This window comes from Sipha flava, unplaced genomic scaffold (genome assembly GCF_003268045.1).
Source record: "Sipha flava isolate LNK unplaced genomic scaffold, YSA_version1 110_pilon_pilon, whole genome shotgun sequence".
Classification (NCBI taxonomy): Eukaryota; Metazoa; Arthropoda; class Insecta; order Hemiptera; family Aphididae; genus Sipha; species Sipha flava.
In genome coordinates, this window is record NW_020271727.1 from 622537 (window position 1) to 646109 (window position 23573).

At 27.1% G+C, this 23573-nt stretch overlaps 4 protein-coding genes across 10 annotated transcripts; 1 reads left to right on the plus strand and 3 right to left on the minus strand.

The window, feature by feature from the left end:
* Positions 1-636: 636 nt before the first annotated feature.
* Positions 637-12679, minus strand: LOC112688193 (RNA-binding protein lark). 7 transcript variants are annotated; one of them, XM_025561281.1, is made up of 13 exons: positions 12258-12678; positions 12093-12186; positions 11187-11368; positions 10840-11076; positions 6273-6412; positions 6092-6136; positions 5858-5996; positions 5605-5658; positions 5346-5542; positions 5228-5281; positions 1818-2713; positions 1267-1398; positions 637-867 (listed from the first exon to the last, which is right to left on the minus strand). In XM_025561281.1, exons 2-11 carry the CDS (start codon positions 12172-12174, stop codon positions 2671-2673), a joined length of 1173 nt encoding a protein of 390 aa, XP_025417066.1. In that variant the 5' UTR covers positions 12175-12186; positions 12258-12678; the 3' UTR covers positions 637-867; positions 1267-1398; positions 1818-2670. The 7 variants fall into 7 exon arrangements, with proteins under 7 accessions (XP_025417066.1, XP_025417059.1, XP_025417084.1 ...); XM_025561274.1 differs by having other exon boundaries at positions 12254-12678; XM_025561299.1 differs by having other exon boundaries at positions 5228-5248; positions 12093-12679.
* Positions 12680-15598: 2919 nt separating this feature from the next.
* Positions 15599-16719, minus strand: LOC112688290 (ubiquitin-like protein ATG12). Its single transcript, XM_025561416.1, has 4 exons — positions 16525-16719; positions 16377-16457; positions 16171-16307; positions 15599-15721 (listed from the first exon to the last, which is right to left on the minus strand). The coding sequence occupies exons 2-4, from the start codon at positions 16435-16437 to the stop codon at positions 15599-15601; spliced, it is 321 nt and encodes a 106-aa protein (XP_025417201.1). The 5' UTR covers positions 16438-16457; positions 16525-16719.
* Positions 16720-19655: 2936 nt separating this feature from the next.
* On the minus strand, positions 19656-20724 carry LOC112688377. The gene is made up of 3 exons (XM_025561543.1): positions 20643-20724; positions 19973-20333; positions 19656-19900 (listed from the first exon to the last, which is right to left on the minus strand). Exons 2-3 carry the CDS (start codon positions 20331-20333, stop codon positions 19722-19724), a joined length of 540 nt encoding a protein of 179 aa, XP_025417328.1. The 5' UTR covers positions 20643-20724; the 3' UTR covers positions 19656-19721.
* LOC112688368 lies at positions 20642-23107 on the plus strand. Its single transcript, XM_025561536.1, has 2 exons — positions 20642-21042; positions 21994-23107. Exons 1-2 carry the CDS (start codon positions 20754-20756, stop codon positions 22338-22340), a joined length of 636 nt encoding a protein of 211 aa, XP_025417321.1. The 5' UTR covers positions 20642-20753; the 3' UTR covers positions 22341-23107.
* The last annotated feature ends 466 nt before the right edge of the window (positions 23108-23573 follow it).

Genomic DNA, 23573 nt, shown 5'->3' on the forward strand with positions numbered 1-23573 from the left:
ACGTTAATTTTTTACTGCACTACAGAGATTAAAAAAATGACTGTCGTTTTTCAAAATTTTCAGTAAGACGCGTCACCGATCTAGGTGCACAGTGAAGTGTGTGATGATGGGTCTTCAATCCGTTTTTCAATTAAAAATAAACAAAATAACTGCCGGTTCAAATATTATCAGGTTTACTGTTGCTTCCTCTACTTTTTTTTGGCGTTAAAAAGTAGTCCATGTTCTTTTTCAAGTTATGATCTTTCTCTGTACCAATTTCATCAAAATCAGTTAAATAATTTTGGTGCCCATCAGATAAAAACCGTTGAACACCTCATCATTATATATAATATATTTAGGAGTATTGAGGAGGTGATATTCAAATGGTATAATCCTTGGTAAGTACTACCAATTTATCAGTTTAATGGCTCAATTTATTGTTAGCTATAAAAGACAATGTCAATGTTTAAGTTCTAGAGAAAATTATAAACATTAGTAGTTAATTGTTTTAAATTACACTACTTAAATTTAAAAATATAACTTTTTATTTATATATTTTATCAGTAATAAGTTTAGATTCAGTATTCAAATTACTGAAATGCATATATCCCTGTGAATGTAATTCAAAGTAATACAGAAATCGATGAAAACAATGAATAAATAATAGAACAACATATTATTCCAATAACACAACAAGTTACTTTATGTTCAAACATCATAACAATGAATATAATTACAAATAATTGACAATTAATATTGTTGGTTATTTGAGATGAAATTGAAGTTCTTTATTCTTTAACATCAGCATCAGTATTTTTACGTAAATTTTTTTTACGTTTAAAAATATTATCAACTATAACAGGTTTGCATACATAATATCACAAAGACCTGAAAATAAAAAAAACCAAATACATTCAATTTTCCATCAGTATTTGAAACAAAATTAAACGATTTTCTAACAAATGAATTTAATTTGAACATGTATATAATTTATTAGTTATTAAATTAAAATTTTGAATTTTTTGAAATGCTGATGTGTTCTTATCTTAAAAGCACTGTCTAATAGAATTTGCTCTACTGAAACTCAACTGCATAAATACTGACAACACATGATATAAAATAAAAATGACTTCGGCATTGTTCACATTTTACTGAACCTTAATTTGTTTGAATCATGACATTTTAGATCATTTAAGATCTAAAATATTTTTTGTTAATTTATCATATTTTAAATTTTCTTTTTTTTAACTATACTTGAATGTAACATAATTATTATAAACAACTAACCAGTACATAGCTACTATAATGAGAATTGGGTATCAAATATTCAGTAGATTACATTCTCAATGTTTAATAAATTATTTTTTGTTTTTTTGCCACTGGTCAATGTTATCAATTCAGCCACATGTTAAGAGCATTCTGTAACATAATAACCAACATATTAAAATTGTTTTAAATTAATAAACAACAATAACAAATAAATAAATATAAATCTGTAAAATATAAATGTATTAAATATAAAAATAATAAATATAAGCTATATAAATCATCTACAATTATAACTCCATAGGGAAACATATATTAATATTCTAACATCAGACATTACTTATTACATTTTAAAAAACCATGTCTAGATGCCAGAACTATTAATTAAAATTTTTAACATCTTGGTATCACAATCATTCATACAAGATTGAAAATGGCCATTAATAAAATATTTACCGCACTTATAAAACCACGACAACTAAATTTTCTTAGTAAACGAGTGGCCTGTTTCAACCCAATGATCTTGAAACACACATAGACGAACAAATTAAATGAATTTAATGTTTGATTACCTAAGAATGAGTATTTTATACAAATCGTAAACGCATTGGCTTCGTTCAAATAGTCCTCGGAATGTCGCACGCATCGAACAGTGTACAAAAATATCACGGTTTCGGCGAACTACGAGATCGGTCGGCTGTAATGGTCAAACTAAAAAACACTTAACTAATATATAAGAGTATGTAGGGACTACAAAATTAAATAGTATGTTTTTTTTTTTTTACTTATTTTTTTATTTTCTTATAATTTATTACAATGAGAATTACAAATTATTGTTGTCATAAGATTATTTGGGCTTACAATATTCATATTTTGAGTAATTTATTACAATAACCTAACTGTAAAAACCTTTGACTATAAAGGCTTACATTCTAATTTTCTAATGAAAAAATTGTTTAATAACTCGACAAACAGAAATTTCAGAAAATATTGTTAATATTAAACCACTGTAATGATAATAATTATGATATAGAAATAAACTTAGTCAATGAATCTTATAGTTCTAGAAAAATTTTTTTGTTTAATACTAAAGTTGAAAAAAAATGAATTAATATAAATAATCTAAGAGCCCAAGTAAATTCAACCTGTGGTCTAATGCCTTTACAAAAAAAAAAATAAAAAAAAAAAAATAGATTGGTAATTTGTGACACTAAGAAATTATATTTTTTATTATTAAACCTAAATAAATCCAATGTAGACAAATAATCTTATTAAAGACTTCGTAAATGTAATTTTGGCTCCTTAAAAACTCGGGCCGGTTTAAAAAAAAAAATTGTTGACGGTCGGCGATGTGTGAGTGTACGTTTATCCGATCCGGCGACGCGAGTATACGGCGGCGGCACGATAATATATACACGGTTTTTTTTAATACGGCGTGTAACGCGACGAACCGCGAGATCCCGAAACTCTGACGGAAAAAGAAAAACATAATCGGGGATTAACCAAATACACTTATTTATACATATATATATATATATTTATATACACAATTAAAAACAATATTAATTATATTAAAACATGCAAATCTATTCATAACTTGAATAAACCAAAGTTCAAGTTATACAATAATTGTTAATTCTTTATTAATATTTTAAAATTAAAAGTAATAAATGCTATTACAATTAATATTTTGTAATTTTTTGATAAGAGTTTTAAGTTTAACGTCAAAACTTCTTACCATTAATAGAAAGTAACTTCAAAAGTTAAAAAAAACCAGTCCAATATTTAATAAAAATCAAAAAAATAGTAGACTAGAGTTTAAAAATACCAGTTAAACAGTAAAATAATAATTTTTTTTTTCATGAAATATATTAACAACACTACAGCATTTTTTTTTACACCATTATAAATTATACAAGGTTTTATCACTATCGAAAAAATTTCATTAGATTATAATATAAAACATAACAGAATTTCAAGTACCAAAACTTAATAAAAAAAATTTCAACCAATTGAATGATTCGAACATATTTTACTCCCCTTTAACTAACATAACACAAGCAACCTAATTATTTATATGCTGTGGATTGAATTAATACTTTTAATAATAACATTATTCACGAGTAATTAAGTTGTAAAAATTTTACTGTTAAAATAAAATATTATTCTAAATGTATAAATATTTGCTCTTTTGGATCAATTGCAAATTTCTATTGTATAATTACTTTTAATAAAAATTGAAAAATTTATCATTTTGTTTTACATGAATATCTAGGAATGAATTTCTATAAAATTCATGTTTCATTATCTTAAGATTCTTAACTTCTTAAGTCTTAGCTAATTTACATACTCGTGATGATATTGTATGCACAATTAATTGCACAACATTTACCTAATGATAATGATTACCTGTTTAATCATAGCATGAGTATAAATTATTAGCTATTTATATTTTTTATGATGAAAACAAAGACTTGTAGTTTAAAAAAAAACTTAACCAAAATGATCCCAGTTAATATTTAAGTTATTTATATATAACAGGGATGGACAACTCAAAGTAACTAGAACAATTTTTAGAACTTTAAAGTGTAGTGGGCCATAGTAAAGAAAGCAAAATGAAAAAAGGTCATTAAAATTGACAATTGGTGTTTCTTTTAATTAATTAAATATTATGACTAAATCATTACATTAAGCAAGTGCTTTACCTATAACAAAGTTAACTATGTCAATATGGATGATCAACATGAAAAAAAATTAGAAACTAATAACCGCTAAAATGTAATGAAATGATTTGAAAATGAAGCAGAGATCAGATAAAAAAATATATGGGGTACTAATTACCTATTCCTGATGCATAACAAAAATAATATTATCTTCATTCTTAAAAATTAAATTTATAAATTAAAATTAAATAAAAATGTTAAAAAAAATTAAGTTATTTTTGATAAAGGATACATGACATGAGATTATTATCATTTTTATTTCAATACAGAATCATAAAAATTGCATCAAAAAATAATATTGTAAAACACCATAAATAATAAATATAAATTGTTTAAATACAACTTTTTAATTAGTCTAATTTAATTTTTGCACATTTCTGGGTATAAATTAACCTAAATAATAAGTTTAATTTTTTATTACAAATAATTATCTTTTAAAAATTAAATATATTAAAACAATTATTATCAAGAAAACATTCCATAACTTAACAATTTTTTCAGATATTATATACTTTTTATTTATAACTTTCAACTTTAAAAAAATATTTTAGTTTATTCAATTATATTCGAACACATAACATAATTTATAATACGAAAAAATTATAATATTTCTTACTAAATTTAAGTGTTTTTATAAGTTATTTTAAATCATATAAAGTTTTTAGTATGTTTACATGCAAATTATGTTCTTTGTAAAAAGAAAAGCTACTATAGTCCATTCCAAAAAAGAAGACACGAAGCAGCGACCGATTTTCGTTTAGCAGCGCTCATCCCTCACCCATGACTATAATGTGCCACATTTTAAATACGATATATACATCGTTATGTACATATATTATCGATATGTACATCGTTGGAAATGATTGGAAATAGACTTTGTTAAATTTACTGCATGAAACAAAGCCAAGTGAAAGGGAAAATTGTGCAGAAACCGTGTTTTCTTTTTTAGAACAGAGTATAGGTGAACAAATAGATTTTGATAAAATAAGTATAAATCAAGTATTTTAAATGTTAATTATATAAAATAATTAACCAAATTGAATAAAAAAATTTTCATGAACAATAATAAATATAAATAATTTTTATTAAATTACACTTGCAGTATTTTAATTTAATATTAGCAAAAACTTAAGTAGTAACTATTTGTTCACTTGTAAATAATAAGTATACTATTGTTTTTAGCATATTTATAGTAATAATTCCAAATAAATAATGCTAGAACCAAAGCAGATTTAACAATTAACAAACAAGAAACTTACCGACGATCATCATAAGAATCTCTAGAAAAATCATCATATGCATGAGTTGAACCACTTGAAAAAATTTAATTTAAATTAATGACTTTTTAAAAAATATCAAATCAAACATAATACTTACGATGTACGGGTGCTTGATAATGGGGAGCGGCGAGTGAATACATAGTCAGGATCACGCATTGTTGTTCCAATACGTGTAGATGATGATAAATAATCGCGACTTGATGGCATCCTTGGCATTCTTCTGTCCATACCATAACCATCAGCAGCTGTTCTCATAAGACTTCGATCATAGTAACGATCATACAATCCATCAGTCTAAAGATAAAATTTGTAATGAATCTTAATTATAAGCAAAATTATCATTATATATCATTTACCTCATACATATGACCACCAAGTTCAGAGTGAGACAACATTGAATAATCGTCCATCTAAAAAATACAAATAAATAATAATATTAAATTATAAAATATACTAACAAAACATTTTTATATAAAATTGTTTTCAAAATTTTAAATTAATATTAAAAATAATAAGAATGAAGTTTTGTCTTATAGAAATATAAAATATAATTTTAAATTTATGATTAAAATTGTAATAATATAACCATATAAATTAGTTTATACTCACTCTAGTTAAATCAGTTTTTAGCCCAGTACCATAAGAACCGAGAATTCGATCACGAACAAATGAAGGCGGAGGTGGTGGTGGATAAAGTAGTGCACGTGGAGGTGGAAGGGGTGGGAGAGCATCTCTTCCATATCCATATCTAAAAATAATTAAAATTATACATAAAAATTTTCATATTTATTTATGATGACTATGAGTTAAAGAACAATGTGCGAAATAAGTTGTAAGGCTCACCCTTCACGACTGCACTCCCGAGACCAATGGCCACCCTTGCCGCACCTGAATAAAATTTCCCATTTTATTTTTGATGAGAGTTTATTTCATTTCATATTTTATAAATTAAACAAAATATGTGACTAGCAAGTTACTTCTAAACACATTTTCTTTAAACTAAATAATCAGTATTAAAATATACCTATAACACTGTTCTGGCATGCCCATTCCAGGTCTCTGACGAACTCGGCTATTTGAAATTTGCACCTTAATTGGTTGACCATCTAACATATGTCCATTTAAATCTTTAATAAGTCGACTAACATCAGTTGAATCAATATGCTAAAATAAATATAAATAAAATAATTCATATATATAAAAAAAAAAAATTATTATAGTAATAGTTCTAAGTTAATGAAATAAAAAACACTTGAACTAATAAAGCCACAAAGTTGAATATTATTAAGACCAGAAATTTCAGCTGACAATCTGAATTAAAACACATAAGTGTATCTGTGATTGGAATATTTGTACCCATATTAAATAAAAATATCTATATAATATATATATTATATAAACATGGATTTCTGTCTGTTTGTCCTTTATATATTCCTAAACGGTTGAACCAATTACCAGCGAAATTTGGTACAGATATATTAGACCTATGAATTAAAGAAAGGTTAAGTTAAAAAGTGATAGACCCAACTCTGAGAGGTACACAAACTGACATTTAGAGATTTATGAATGAAAGTTTTGTTTATAGATGGTAACTATTAGTTTCAATAATAATAATAATTAGTGCAAAAGAAATTACTAGTAAATAAAAAAAAAAATTCAAGGGTTTGTTATTATTATTTTTTATTATTTATTTTCATGGCACTTGTGTCTATGGCATTAAAAGGTTTTATTGATATTTTGTGTTTTATGTTATAATAACGTCATTTATAAATAGTTATGCATCCCAAAAATGATAGAGTGGTAGTTCTATGCCTCTAGTACAAAAAAAAATGGAAATAGGAGCTTCAAAAACAATCAAGCAAAGAGATATAAGATTGGTAACCACCAGAGAAAGTCAAGCTCGATTCCATTCATCTGAAACAACCGATCACCAAGAAGCAAGATTGGAAACTGACAGACAACTTATACAGAAAATCACTCACACATATTTGAATCTCATTCCATTACATTGTTAATTAAAATTACAGAATTTATCTAAGTATGGTTATCGGAAAAATAGATAAATTAAGTATATATTGTAGAGCATTCAAATTTAAGAATGAAGCAGCAGGTATGTGCAGTGCTGGAAGAAAAGTAAAATTATCAGAATTACATCACACCAGCTGAAATATTATAAACATTGGTATCAAGCAACATGAGCATATCAAAACATTTCTTAGCGAACATTCTGTATATCCTTTACTCATGAGTCGGAAAACCTTTCGATTTATTTGTGTATAAATATATATATTATTATTTAATTTATATATTTTTTTACCAGAAGGAAAAACAAAAAATATTATGTATCCAAATGCACTTCAATAAATATCATTCAATCGAATACTTGAATTGTCAGGCTTTTCTCGATAAAACAAATAAAATTACATAATGATAAACTGAATAATGTTGTAAGATTATTACATAAAATATTTTAACCATTATCTATCTATACTGCTAGCATAATCATGGGTAATTTAACACACAGTTTGACACATATAAGATGTATGATTTTTAACAGACTACGAAGTGCAAGAGTTCAGCTAGTAATATATAAACATAAATTTACTATACATGTTTATGTAATTTAATGTTATTCATGGATATTGTTTGAAGTTAGTTATTCAAAAAGTAAAAAAAACTAATATGAAATTGAACGAAGATTTTATATTATTTTTATTTATTTCAATGTAAAATGTAATTTTATAAACTTAAAATATCAGAACAAAAAAAAAAAAAAAAAACAATATTTCTATACACATAAATAATTACAGAAATGCACTAATTTTTTAAGTATAAGGTACTTTAGAATATAATGTTTATTTTGTGTGAATACATGACATATAACCAGGGCTCGGAAAATTTAGCAAATGCATATTTTTCTTGGCTCGTATAGAACATTCTAAGATACAAATATGTTTTACACTACTCAGATATTATACACAAAATTTAATTTTGTTATTTTTTGCATATTTACGGGTTATAGTGCTAATTTTGGATATAATTTCACATAATACAAGAAATAAACACACTTTGTTGATAATAATGGTATTTACTTGATTATAATTTTAAAAATAATTGAATTATTGATATTAAATAGACCTCATCAAATATTATTTTATGTTTTCACCAACAATTTTATGTATTAATAGTTAGTGACGTCATTGTTATTCCCTTATTGTATCATTGCATTAGATAATCAAACATTTTAATATTTCAAGGTAATTTCCAATTTTACATAAAATAATTTAATTATAAGTTTACTTTTACAAATATATTTAATTCATTTAACATTTTTGTTGACAGTTTAATTCAACCAGTCCAGACATATATGATTCCAAAAATTTTTAAAATTACATTTAATTTTTTTTCTAATAAATTTCTAATTTTTTCAAGTTAAATATATATTTTTTTAAAATTTTTGTGATATTTATAGCGTATATTTTATAGTTTTTAAATGCATATTTTAGAGCTAAAAAGTAAATTTTTTAATGGTACAACTTCCGAACCCAGCATATAACATAAACAATACAGGGAATTGATGAGTATTATAAAAAACAATTTATATATATATATGTGTGTGTATTATGTTACACTATAGTTATGTCACACAATGATATACAACACAATATTTCAGAAATTATCAAATTTTAGAAATAAACTTTATCAAAATTCAAACTTATTTTTTTTTTCATTTCTTATCTAATAAGTAGTATTATAAAAAAATAATAGATACATATGAAATAAATTAAAAATTAATAGTTTAAATAAAAAAATGATTTACTACGATAATATGGATGTAATTAACTACTAAATAAATTGTGTTATAATTAGGACTGGGATTTTGAAATTCTTAAAAACTTCAAAAAATATGCAAAAATGATATAAAAAACTCAAAAAAATTAATTCACATGGTGGCTACTACAACAAAACTTACTAAACAATATTGAACATTGATTTTCAGAATTTAAAATAGTTGTTTAATGATTAAAGATATATCATATAAACTGTCATAGACCCAGCTTATTATCTAAATTTTAATGTCAACCATTGTATAATATGTTGCATTTATATAAAAATAATGTTGGTGTATAAAAATTTTAAACAAGTTTTCAAATTTAAATTTAAGATTAAGAATCTTCAAAATGCCTTAAAAAAAAAAAAACATTTAAAATGCTTCAAAAAATGAAGAAAATGACCTAAAAATCAGAAATTATAAAAAATGTAAAATACATTTATTTTTACTCATTTAAAATTAAATGGAACACATTTAGACAGATGACTTATCATTCTAAGTAAAAAAAAATGCAAAGTGAGTCGAAATTCTAGTATTAGTTATAACAAATATTAAGTGCGTAAATTTAGAAAATATATGACAAAAATAAAGGCAAGTTAAAACAGTTTATTTTTAAATATTACATAATCATAAATAAAGTGTTGAAATGTATAGATTTTCTCTGTATACATATATATTTAATATTTAATAGTAATATAACTGTCATTTTACCATGAGCAGTACCCATAGGGTAGAGGATATTTTCTGAATGAAAAATTTGATGAACCACAACATATGTATATTAGCTATAATATAAAAATCACACGAGCTATACACTGTATTACAGCAAATAACAATATTGATCTCAATACCAATCAAAATTAAATCATGATAAAACAAATTGATAGGGACAAGTTGCATACACAATAGATCATTTTAGAAATGTACATTGGTCAAGTAATCACATTGAAAGACTACAATGAAGTAAAAATAAATAAATGTTAATTATTTGGGATGTTGTACCAAGAATTATGTATTCAAATATTATTTTATAATATAAATATAACGTAAAATCTATTATATTTTTATTTTAGTTTTTCTTGTAACTATGAAATAAAGTTTATTAAATGCACAGCACTTATTGTGAACTAAGCAATTTTTTCAAAATGGGGTATAATATATCCACTAAAAACTACCTATTTTAGTAGCAATATAATAAATTTTAAAAATAAAGTACAAATTTACTAACACAATTTGATTTATCAAAGATTAAACTAAGCAGATTTTAAAATAATAGCCATAATTTGTAAAAATAATTAATTATAACATACTTGGAACTTGAAAATATATGAAAACATGTATTGAGTCTAATCTTAAGAAATTATTCAATTAAATAAAATTTGCATAACATATCAAATCATCTAGCCTAAAATGTTGCGTTTTACTTTTGCCTTATGATTTTATGTTAATATTAAATTTAACTACAAGAATAATGAAAAAATAGTAGGTAATCAAGCATTGTTTATACTAATTCACTTTAAATATTAAAAACTTGCTTGAAAATAGATAAATTACAAATCTAAATTGAGCAGTATAATCATATTAGCAATCAACTAAGCTAATCTATCTTAAGTTGTGATTTTAAAAACTGCTAAAAAATGACTGCTAATAATGAGTATTTTAAGATATAAATAGATTACCCAAAAAAGAATACAAAATACACAAATAATAATAAAAAATATATTTTTACTTAACGTACAAACTAAAAGATTAGACTTACCACAAACCCATAGGTTCTAACAATGTCACACTCAACAACAGTTCCATATCTTGCAAATAATTCACGTACTTCATTGGCTTTGGTTGTTTCAGAAAGATTACCTACAAAAATTTTAGTAGTTGGAGTATTTGGACCTCGACGACTAGTAGCAGCTTCAACTTTCATAGCTAAGTCATTAACCATTGAACCATTCAAAGCTTTAATAGCTGCACGGCCATTATTATCATCATCCATATGCTAAAAATTAAAATTAAAATATTTTGATAAATTAATTAAGGTTTGAGTGTACAACAGAACTAGTATTTTACCATTATAAAATGACAGGATTATACTTTGGAAATACTTACAACAAAGCCAAAATTTTTCATAACATCACATTCAACAACTTTGCCATACTTCTCAAATAATGGCCTGATATCATTAGATGTGGTCTTTTCAGAAAGATTTCCAATAAAAATCTTAAAAGTTCGTACACTGCTAGTGTTGAAACTTGTGTTACTTTCAGTGTCAGAAGGCATTATTTCTTTTGCTAAAATATAATAATTATATACTTCAATAATTATATTTGTTCAGTCAACAAATTATTAAAAAATATAATAAGACACTAAAAATAAATTAAAACAATTTAAAAGAAAAATTACATATAGGTATATTAGCAATTAATTATAACTATGACACATGTACAGTTACATAATTTGTAACTTATTTTAATATAAATTTTATCAAGGTACACAAATATATATTACTAGATAAGGCCAATATTTGTCTTATTAATCTTAATAAAATCACAAGTTTATATGATTTATAGTACCTATAATGGTTTAATTCATGAAAGCAATTTATAAACGAAAAAAAAAAACATTCATAAATAAATTTAACACATTAAATAATACAAAAAAATATATAAGAACAACATAACATTATTGATGATTAATTAAATAGAAACTTGAGGCAAATTGTAAAACAAATGAAATTGACAATTAAAAAATTACCTAGAAAACAGTACCTATATCATCATAAGAATTCAACATGGAAATAATTACCAAATAAAGTGAATTACCTCAATAGAAATAGTCTTGTATTAAATGGATTTAATATAGTTACATGAAAGAGGAATAAGCATCATAAACAAACAGTCTAAAAGCGAGTGACTGGAGATTACTAGAAGAAAAGAAGGTAGTAAAATAATAATAAAGTCTACAGCACATACACACATCATTACTAACATTAGATCTAATGCATAAAACACTAACCGGTCGTTTCTTCGGCAACAGTGTCCTCTTCAGTGGTACAGTCAACCAATTGTCTGCCCCGTTTGTGATCAAAATCTCGCATTTCTCGTCTACACTGTAATGTGTTCAACTATTGTTGTTACAAATATTGTCGCGTGCTTACCACTACAAAGTAGTCATACACACTATAGTCACAGGACGCGGAAAATGAACGTCGGAGACAGCAAATGCTGCGACGTTAGGTGTAGTTGAAAAACGGTGACAGCGTTGACTATTTGAAAGACGGCTGTGGCGATCAATCGGCAAGCGGTTGATGTAACGGGATGGCGTTAGCGGAATACGCGGGGACGCGTTAAAAAACGATGATGTGATAGCAAATTTCGAAAAAAAAAAAAAAACGCGACGTCGATGTATTATAGTAAAGATGATGGCGATGAAGGCGTCGATGGATTACGGGCTTGGGTGAAGGAGGTCGGAGAGACGATTTTCGAGGAAACGTATACGAAATGGTCCGAATCTATTCACAATTGATTGCGCACGCGCGTGCGTGTATTCATGTATGCGTTAGTGTGCGGGCGTATATTTGAGGGCAAGTGTGTACGACGCGTACGTGTGTGAGCGTGCTTGCGCGCGTATGTGTGTATGCGTTTGGTGTGTGCAAGTCCATTGCATTGGGCTGCGGCGGCGGTGGGGCGGTACCTGATGAGTTGCCGACGCTGCCGTGAGAGAGAGCGATTGCTCGACGTCTCCGCATGCCCATGGAAAAACCTCACATTATTTATACCTTCCATGAGAAAAACAACAGGTGAAAAACTTGGCGGCTTATTGCCACGAATCAACATCTTGTATATACAGTTATTTATTTCAGCTAATTTTGATTATTATTCCGTTTTCATTCCCCCGGACTTAGGGAGCGTAGACGAATGGTCTCCAAAATGTTGTTAATTATTATTTATGTCACACTATAGGAAAATGCATAAATATGAATACATGTATAAATTTTGCCTCTGCCTTATAAAAGGGTCTATGTACTCCACTGCTTGGATCCTCATCTTCGTGAAGAAATGATAAAATCGGAGTCGATCGATAGGAAACGATCAATTACTTCGCCAAGGTTTAAATAACTGTTTTTAAATTTAGATATACATTTAATATTGCGAAATACTTGCAATTACTTGAATTAAATTGCCTACTACTTCAATCATTGGAGGACGTATGGTGTACATTTCTTTAATATTTACATCTAGTGATTAATCATGATCGACCATTTACTGACTTCAGTAATATACAATAATATAATTTGTGATAGTTCTTTAATAACTCGAATTTATCTTTTCATATTTGTGATAAAAAAAATCCAATATCTTATTTATCACTCATAGATTGTCAGGTCACTTTATAATATTTTATCAAATTTCCAGTAATTACTTTTTCCATAATAGTATAAGAATGGACATTAGTCGATAATAATTTATACAGAAATTAATAATTGGAAAAAGTATTAGGTTACATGGATTAGTAATATTTTTGATTCTGGACAAATTGATATTGTACGTGTAGAATTTATTTAAAAAGGAAATATCAAAAAAATTCAAGGTATAATATATTTTTGTGAATTATAATCAATTTTTTATAATAATTAGTGGATAAGAACTTATCAATCAAAATTACAAGTTATTTTTATTGAAAAATTTTAAATAGTAACTTATTTATAGATTATTTTTTTTCTTTTGAAACTAACAAAATATAAGAAGTTTTATTATAAAAAATAAATTTTTACTTTGTAAAAGTGCAATCAAAAACAATTAAATAGTTACTTGTTTTATTTATCTAAACATAATGCTGATTTTTTTTCAATTTGATATCATCCATATTTTTATAAAATCCAATAACATTGACCATAGTTTTTAATCATCTATAACATGTAGAGAATACAATACATTTTAGTCTATATTTATATTATTAATACATTTTTTGATCATTTAGATTGTGTTTCTTATTTTTGGACATTCATCAATTCAAACAAATAAGCCATAAAAGAATGAATATTTAAATTCCTAATCATGTTTAATGTTATGCTATGAATTATCATGATTCAGTATTCATACAACCTACTACAAATTGCAACTTAATATAATTGGCTCTAGAATATAATTTACACATCCACAATATACTGATTCAATAATATGATCATATTTCGTCCTCACATAGTGAAGTAATACAAAATATTTTTAATTGTATATCATCCCTATAAAATAATGAAATTCCTTTATAAAATTAATGAATAAGTTACATAAATATAGTTTCATTACTTTTATATAATAGTAAAATCTTTAAACTATTAAAAACTAATTTTAACAATTTTAATGAGCTAAATGAAAAATATATTAATATAATTATATGTACATAATATATGAATAATTCAGTGGCAAATTCTCCAGGCATACTCAGCATCATGCTTAGGAATAAAAACGTTATTAATCAAAATACAAAAATTATTATATAATCAATAATATTACGTATTTTAAAAGAACATAATGTATTACAATAATTTAATTTAATTGTTATACTTTGTAACATTTAATAATAGAGCATACGATAGATGAATACGCAAGCTTGTTACTGTTGTAAAATACCAGTTATTCCATGACCATCTCTACTAGCAGCTGCAGTATTTATTACCCAGGGCATGCTCATACTGTTGCACTTAGTCATTGTTATAATTTATAAAATTTCTGTGTAAGAGTGTATATGGTAATTTTTATTCATTTTGTTTTATTGTGCTATTTTTTAATAATGTTTAGTTAGTTAAATAGTATTTAAATAAGTGCTATTATATAAATATATTAAATTAAAGTCTTATTAATGAATTAATATAAATTTGTATTATTTATTAATTATAAATTAAAAATAACTATAAAATATTATGATAAATAAGCATGCCCATACATCAGTCAGCATTCGCCACTGGAATAATTATAGAATACAAAGCTATAAAGTTAAAAATAAAATTAATAGAGAAATGGATCAATTATTTAACATCATTAAGAAATTCTTCAGAGGAAAAACGAAATAAAATAGTAAAATAATAAACAGTGATGGAATTTTAAGCTAATTATATAAATTTTGAACATTAATTTTGTACAAAACTATGTATTATATAAATTCAAAAAAGGATAAATCAAAAAAGATTTTTTAAATCTTGCTCACACAAAAAAATATTAAGAGTAAATTAAAATATTCATTAATTGTAAGAACATGATTTATTTTCAGTGATTATATCTAATTCAAATCATCACAACAAAAATATTTAGACTATATTAACTAAAAAAAAATATATAACCCCCCATATAATACTTAATAATCATTAACTTAAAAATTTTGATTTTAAATAATTTATTAATAATCATGATTATTATTTATATAAATATTTTATTAACTACCATATATTTAATAACAATTACCGATACAAATATTTTCAAAATTTAAAAAATAAATAATAAAAATAAAATTATAAAAACTACAATTTATCCCCAAGCTTGGGTTTTACAATAATGCAATACAAGACGACCATCTGTGTTGTAACAATCAAATAAATTTTTCATTGTTTGATCTGGTTGTGGTGCAAATGCTTGATTTACATATAAGAACTGTAAACATACAAGTGTTAATTGAATTAAAATATTAATAAAAAATTATACTACACTAAGGTATGTTAACATTTTTTCTTATAAGAAACATATATAATTATATCATACAGATTTTTTATAAATTTTTACATTTAAATAATTAAAGAATAAAATAATTTATAACTTAGTGTAGTGAGTACTATATAAAATTGCATATAAAATAATGCATTTAATATTGAAGTTCAAAACTTTCTTTTCGTTAAGTAAAAATAATATTTACAATTAAATTAAAACGCAGCAATTTGTTACTTCAATATATGGTTATAATAAATTAAAATTTTTTTTTTTCTTTAATGTAAATGTTATTTTATTTTAATAAAATTTTCTATTCATCTATCAGCATTAAAAATAAATTACTTAAAAGAAGAACAAAGATAATAAATCTTAGAGTAGAATCATATAAACATTACCAAAGTTTCAGAAGATTCCATTTTTAAAAGTTTTCGTAAAAACTCAATAATGGCAGCAACCGTTTTTTCTTTTTCAACCATCCATTTTTTTGTCTTAAGAATAGGTGCATTACCAGTTGCTTTTAACAATATTTCAACTATAATAGATATAATTTATTTAAAATACCATTATATTAATTGTTTATAAATTTGAGTATTATATTTATTTTTTTCTTTATTTTCTATAGCAAATTTTGATGAACTGAATTCATTAGTATCTTCATCCATAGCAGCAGTAGAATAAATATCTATTGAAATTTTAATATTTAAATAACAGATATATGTTAAATATAACATTGTAGGTACAAAAATTACATTTTATATACACTATTTAAAACATAGTCTTAATTTCCAATTTTACTGATTTATCAACAGTTTGATGATTCAGTTCAAAATTTAGTCACACTTGAGTATTAAGCTTAACCTAAGAACCTAAGGTAAGTAGAGAATAAATCAAAATTAACACACACTGCCTTGTAATTATAAAATAGAAGTAACAAATGTATAAAAGTTTACATTTAACGTAGTATTATTTTTGTGTTGTTCTGAAGTTATATAGATTTATCACAATTTAAAAGAATTCATCACAATTTAAATTAATTATAATTATTAGAATAATAATTTTGAAATCATATAGGCAGTGGAATTCATATTAGACCATCTTGATATTGATGGTTAATTTAAAGTTTTTGTCAAGTTTAATTTTTATTGAAATCAAATCTATTATAAATCGTGTTTTTATTGATAAGAAATTGATAACAATTCATAGTTTGAAATTGATATGATGATTATAAAATAGGAAGAAAGCACGGTCTTAGAAGATATCTTCTAAGACCGTGGAAGAAAGTTACATTAGCAATAATCACGGTTTAAGATATACGTATATAAGTACGTAATATATAGAGTGCCTCTCTATTGAGGCACTCTAGTAATATAGTACTATATATCTTAAACCTTGGCAATAATTGAATAGTTGTGATAAAAAAATTTCAGTCGTTCTCAAAGACTACGGCTACGTTAATATACTATATTGTTTACCATTTACTACCAACTGCCCGGTCGTGGGGATTTCCCCATACGTATATTAGCTTTCGATAATGATTAATAGTAATAACAGCACGATTGTATTTATATCTATAATCGTGTTAAACCGTACGCTGAACACACAATATTAGATGTCTACCCACTGTGCAAAACTGTTGTACTGATGATTAAACTATTACTAGATAATATTTTTATTCATTAAAAATCATTATAATGGATATTCAAACAGTAAAACATGTTTTCTGATTTATAATAAATGCGTAAACGATGCATTATTATACATTTTCTGTAAAATCATGATGACCGATCGACGTACATGTCCACAGCCCCCCCACCAAAGATATTCTAGAAAATTATTTTGCTGATAATTTGTTCGTCATTTGTTTAAATTTGTTTGTTAAATATCAGAATTTGTTTGACAATAGTTTTTATACAATACCATAAACTATAAATAGGGGCTGGGGACATATGTCTACAGCCCTCACTAATATTTTTTCATTCGATATTCATTTCGAAATCAAGAATTGATTGTTTTTAAAATAAATGAGATATCAATCAAAATAATAACTCGGGCATATAATCGAATTATTATTTTGATAATCGAGATATCTCAAAGGTGCATTACCCCAGCACCCGCACTTTCGAAATCATGAATTGTAATCAAGCAGTATTATGTACTTTATTTTGTACAATTTTGTACTACCAAAATTAAATTTTGTACAACCCCCAAACCTCCCCGAAGTTCAATTTCATTTTACGGGTGCTGCGGTAACGTTACACCGGCACCCGGATCAACTATTTTTCACAAATTTCAACTTTAAACCGTATAGTATTATGTACTTTATTTTATACAATTCTCAAACCAGAAGCGGCCGTGGGGTTCATAGAAGTTCGAGTACAAAATTCAAATATTTCCCCTTTATCTATTATCATAGTTTACCACCTTCAACTTCTGTTGGTAATTCATTTAACTCAATTCTTTATTATGTACTAAATTATTTTCCGTTTTTTATAGGTTAATACTATATTCTAGAACATCAATGTTAATACTTTTTATTAAACTTTTAGATTCTTAACGGAGTGATGAACGTGTTTATTTTACAATGATGTGTGCTTTTTTTTTTTTATATTATTTTTTTTTATTGCGTCTGTCATCACGTTTTGGAGTAGTAATAGTGCTTTTATTTTTGACTTCAGCCCCTCTTTAAAAAGGAAATTTAATCTAGTTTATAATTAAGGTGGTTAATAGTAAAAAATTTATAATAGTTTTTAAGATACTCTGTACTAACCCTTAAAAAGTAACGGAAAAACAGGAATTTACGTATAACCACTTTTCGACTAAATCGATTTTTTGATTTTGCTGTAACTCAAAAGCGAATCATTGTAAAGACTTGAAATTTTAATCAAATGTTTATATTAGTGTTATATATTTATGATTAAATTTTCAAAATATATATAGACCATTGAAATTGTGCAAAATTTAATTTTGGTTGTACAAAATTGTACAAAATAAAGTACATAATACTGTACGGTTTAAAGTTGAAACTTGTGAAAAATAATTGATCCGGGTGCCGGTGTAACGTAAAATGAAATTGAATTTCGGGGAGGTTCGGGGGTTGTACAAAATAAAGTACATAATACTGCTTGATTACAATTCATGATTTCGAAAGTGTGGGTGCTGGGGTAACGCACCTATATCTCAATTGTATATCTCGATTACGCCCATCACTAGATTATGCCAATGGGCGGTACAAAATTCAAATCGTAAACTTGCCGTGTTCTTGTTAAAAATATGGAATCAAAACATTTTATACATTAGATGAGTTATTGGACGGAAAATATACCCGTAAATTTCAGTTTGTTATTTTATCAGTTTTAATTGTATCTATTAAATGAATATAAATTAATTGAAGTTCTAATTATTTATATAATTAGAAATATAATTATATATTTAAATAATTTATAATATATATAAGATATATAAGAAACAATGCAATATTATCAATATTTTTTCAGTAGTTTAAACTATTTACTTACAATGAAGTTGAATAATTTTCTAACAAACATATAATTTACAATAATCATAATTATTTAGCTAAGTTAATCAGTTATTACGGCATATACATATATTACATAATATACTAATATTTCAAGTAAAAATGTATTTAAATAGCCAATAGTTGAACAAAAGTTAAAAGTCTCTCTGTACATTTTATTCACGTACTGCTACCGATTACATACGAGTATTAATAGTATGGTTTGTGGTTTATGTGTAATAATACATACAGACAATAATTTAATACATTTGAGTAATAAATTATTTATTTATTTGTAAACATAAAAATATTTTATAGATAATTCAGTTTATTTATATTGGATATATTAATAATTCACATGATACCACAGTTTTGAAATTTATTGGGACGGACTTAGGTCGTTGGTTGTCGTACAATTCCCAGTTTCCAACATTAGTAGTCACGGTAATATCCTATATCGTTTATTTGTCCGTTTAACTCATGCGCGTGGGAACATATTCCTCTTAGATAATACTGGACATTATTCACTTTTACGATTTGAGGCATATTTTCTAAACTTATTAAAACTTGTTGGGCCACTTCAGAATCGATATTTTGGTTGGTTGCATTCTCTGAAATTACATTTGATAATATTTTTATAAATAATTATATGCTATGAAAATATTTCAGTGACAGTAAAATACCTTCCCAATTGAGTAATTCAATAAACAAATGTATTGTTGAAATTCTTGGTTCAATTGATTTTATTCCTTTGCAATTCATTCCTTTTTGATATGTATTTTGACACTTGGAAGTTTCAATCATTAATCTTGCTGTAATATCTTCTTCCAACAAATTTAAATGTCCATTCATTACAATTATTGTTATGTACGACGAAAACAAAGGATTAGTCTTTGCACACGTGGGAATTGAGCATTTGATATTATCCGTTATTGTCGGTAATTGTATTAACAATTCTTTAAGAACATTTCCCACCGTTGTTTCACATGATGCCAATTTCGTACCATAATCTAAATACTCCATATTAGGTTGTAAATACTTCATCTGTTAACAAAAATATAAGTTTATATAGTTGTTGTATATCACAGATTATTATATTATAATATATTTACAACAAAAAATATCATAGAATCTACTATGTGATTTTCGAGGTCACAATAGAATTGATACAAAAAAATGTTATGTCAAAAATTATAACTTGTTTCACCACGAGCGACGGTCGTCACGGATACGAAAACATGAGAGGCTAACCGTTGCGTGACGCGTTATACTTCTGACCAAAATTACGTATCGGAAGAAAACGATTGGTCGGATCTAAGAAATTATAAGGAATCAATTCAATAAAGTTCATACGTTATCGAGGTGAACGTCCGACGTAGCGACTTCAGGTTGTTCAACGTCGTCGTAGTCGGTCACCGAGGACCGCGTCCTGGAGTCGTCGTCAACCGTAGTGGACGGTATGGGATGTACACCGCTTCATCGTCGGAAAGCGTCGCGGTAGCCGAATTCTCATCGCCCACGTCGGTAGTTAAACACCACGTGACCGTGGTACCGACAACCGTGGCCGGCTCCGTGTTGGTAGAAGCGTCGACGAAACGAACGACGGCGCGGTCGCGGTCGGCCGAGAGCAAGCCGGTCCTCTCCGAGTTCCGCCGCCCGAATCGCACAACCCTCGTGCAGGACCATTGGCGTTCGGATGAGATTTACGAAAATATCAACAGGAGCGCAAATAAAAACCTTCAACGTCAATGCGGTATGTCAAATGAGACAAACGAAAAGCCTTCGGTGGTATTTATATTGATTTTCGATGTTTACTCGTTGCTAACCGTTGTCTCGCAAGACAAGTTTTTTCGAGCCAAATCATTTTAATAACCAAGCGCACGGGACGCGCGGCGACAGTGAAACAGTGCAAACCTCGAAACATTGAAAACCTATTGAACGCACAGCAACTCGGTGTTACGTGTGGTAGGTTTACCGCGCAAACATGGTCAGTTTTTAGAAACTCTCCAAACTAGAACACTCTCCGTACATTAAATAATACTGAGCTGCATAGGTAGTAATTTACGTCTGATCTAGAGTACTAGTCATTTTGAACTGAAAAATTTGGTGGCTTAATTTTGGTGGACCCATAAAAATCTGTGGTCTTTTCCGATAATAACAATAAATAATGACCTTGTAGCGGATTGAAATCATTGTCGTTGCCTAAATATTTCTTAATAAAAGGATTTGTAGTTTAAAATAATCAAAAATACGTTTCATATGTAACCGGTTTAACACAGGCAAACTTACAGCTCATTATTTTCAAAAATAAAAAAGATTTGTCTGAGTTATAATTTACTTTTCCAACCATCTACAGTTGTGTCTGACTTCGAAGTTTCTATTCATAATGCAATTCAAAATAAATGGCTGACAATGAAAAGTAGTGGTTGAAATTTTCATTTGTGCCAAAATTGGTTTAGAAAAATTCAACAATCAGACATAAAGAATCATTATAATAATAGTGAATTGGAAATTTCTCCTAGTATCCAATTATTTTGTATTTGATCTGTTGAAAATTAAACTATCCGACGACAACATTGAACAATATTGCGATTATTTATTTGAGAATTACATGTTTTCATATTCAGTTTTTCCACCAAAACTATGGTCTAATAATGATGGTCTTCAACTGACCTAATAATTATTTGGTTATTATTTTTTTCAGTGCATATATGGTCGAGGCCGACCGCGGTGGTTTCCGCCATTGTAGCCACCACCGCCGTACGAGGATTGAGGTCCTGGGTATTGTCGTCAGGGCCCGATCATCATGTTGTGCTGCCAGGGACCAACATCGCGATTCCTTCCACCGCCTTTCGATCCCCAAGACGTGTCCTGGCGTTGGTTGCGCTGTTGCAACGGCCTGGCGATGGTTTTGATCATGTCCGACCGGTTGACGGGCGACACGTGCACCAGGTTCGAGCCCATGTAACACTGGTCCTTAACCAGAGCCATGTGCATCTGGTGCACGCTGCCGAACTCGCAGCACGGACGCGTGGGCGAAGAACCGTGTGATGTCCGCAGTGGTCACCCACGTTGGCAACCCGTGCACGAACATGCAGTCAAAACGGATGCCGGGCGGGGCAACGTCCGATCTGATGGGCGGCTGCGCGAAAGACACTAGTTATGGTTATAGTGGCGACCGCCGCCGCCAGTGGTGGCGTCCTCCACGGGAAACCGTCCGGTTCCGCCGCTAACGGGGTGTGCTCTCCTTATGGTCGGGTTTTTGTTGCCGTTACGCTAGTAAGGATGAGGCCCATGTTGCTGCAGCTGCTACATTTGGTACCCATAGATCTGCGTTATTTGCATTATCTGCTGTCGCGCAGTTTCGATGAATGTCGCATCTCGTTGTCCGAGCTCAACAACAGCTTGATCTGTACCTCCTTGATATAACCACAGTCAGTAAGCATAGTCTGGCTAACATCCTCATCAATACTGTTAAATAATTGGAGGTAACCATAAGAAAATGTAAAAAAAAAAAACAGAATTTCCAATCACCGAATTAATTTCCAAATTATTATTTACCTAAAAGAAATGAAAGCATCGCCTTTTTGTCCGACGACGATGTAAACTTCACCATCGGGTATTGTCAGTCCTTTGAAATATTGTCTTATGTCTGCGGCATTGGCTGACACTCATGATTTTGCCTAAATAAATACATTTGTTTGGTTAAAATATATTAGAAATATATTTATAAAATATATTAGCATTTTTCACTGTGGACCGCGTGATAAAATAATTATAATTTATCGGTTTGTTTATGTGGAAGATAAGATTGTAAAGGTTATGCCCCATTCAAATATTCTAAAATTTTACTAATAACGTATTATGTATGCTGTAATAATAAATGTAATGTTAAGATTATTTAGTGATGAGAAACTACATTTGAAAATGATTCAATATCTATCAGTGGGTATAACTCAAATATTCTATATGATTTTTGTTAAATTTTTTTAATGTATTTATTGAGTATTTAAGTAATTTTGGTAAATTAATACAATTAATAACTAAATTTCGTTTAAGATCCTTAGTACAACTACAATTTAAAAATGTCACAAAATATAGTATCTAGTGTTGGTAAACAAAAAGCATTGTAAAGAATTTAAAATAAAAATTATTTTAAGCTCAAGCTTACATTTTTATTGAGAACTTCATACTTTCATAAGACTACATTAGTATATCAAGATTAATTAATATATATATATATATATATATATTATAATTGTATTTATTTCAAAAAAAATATAA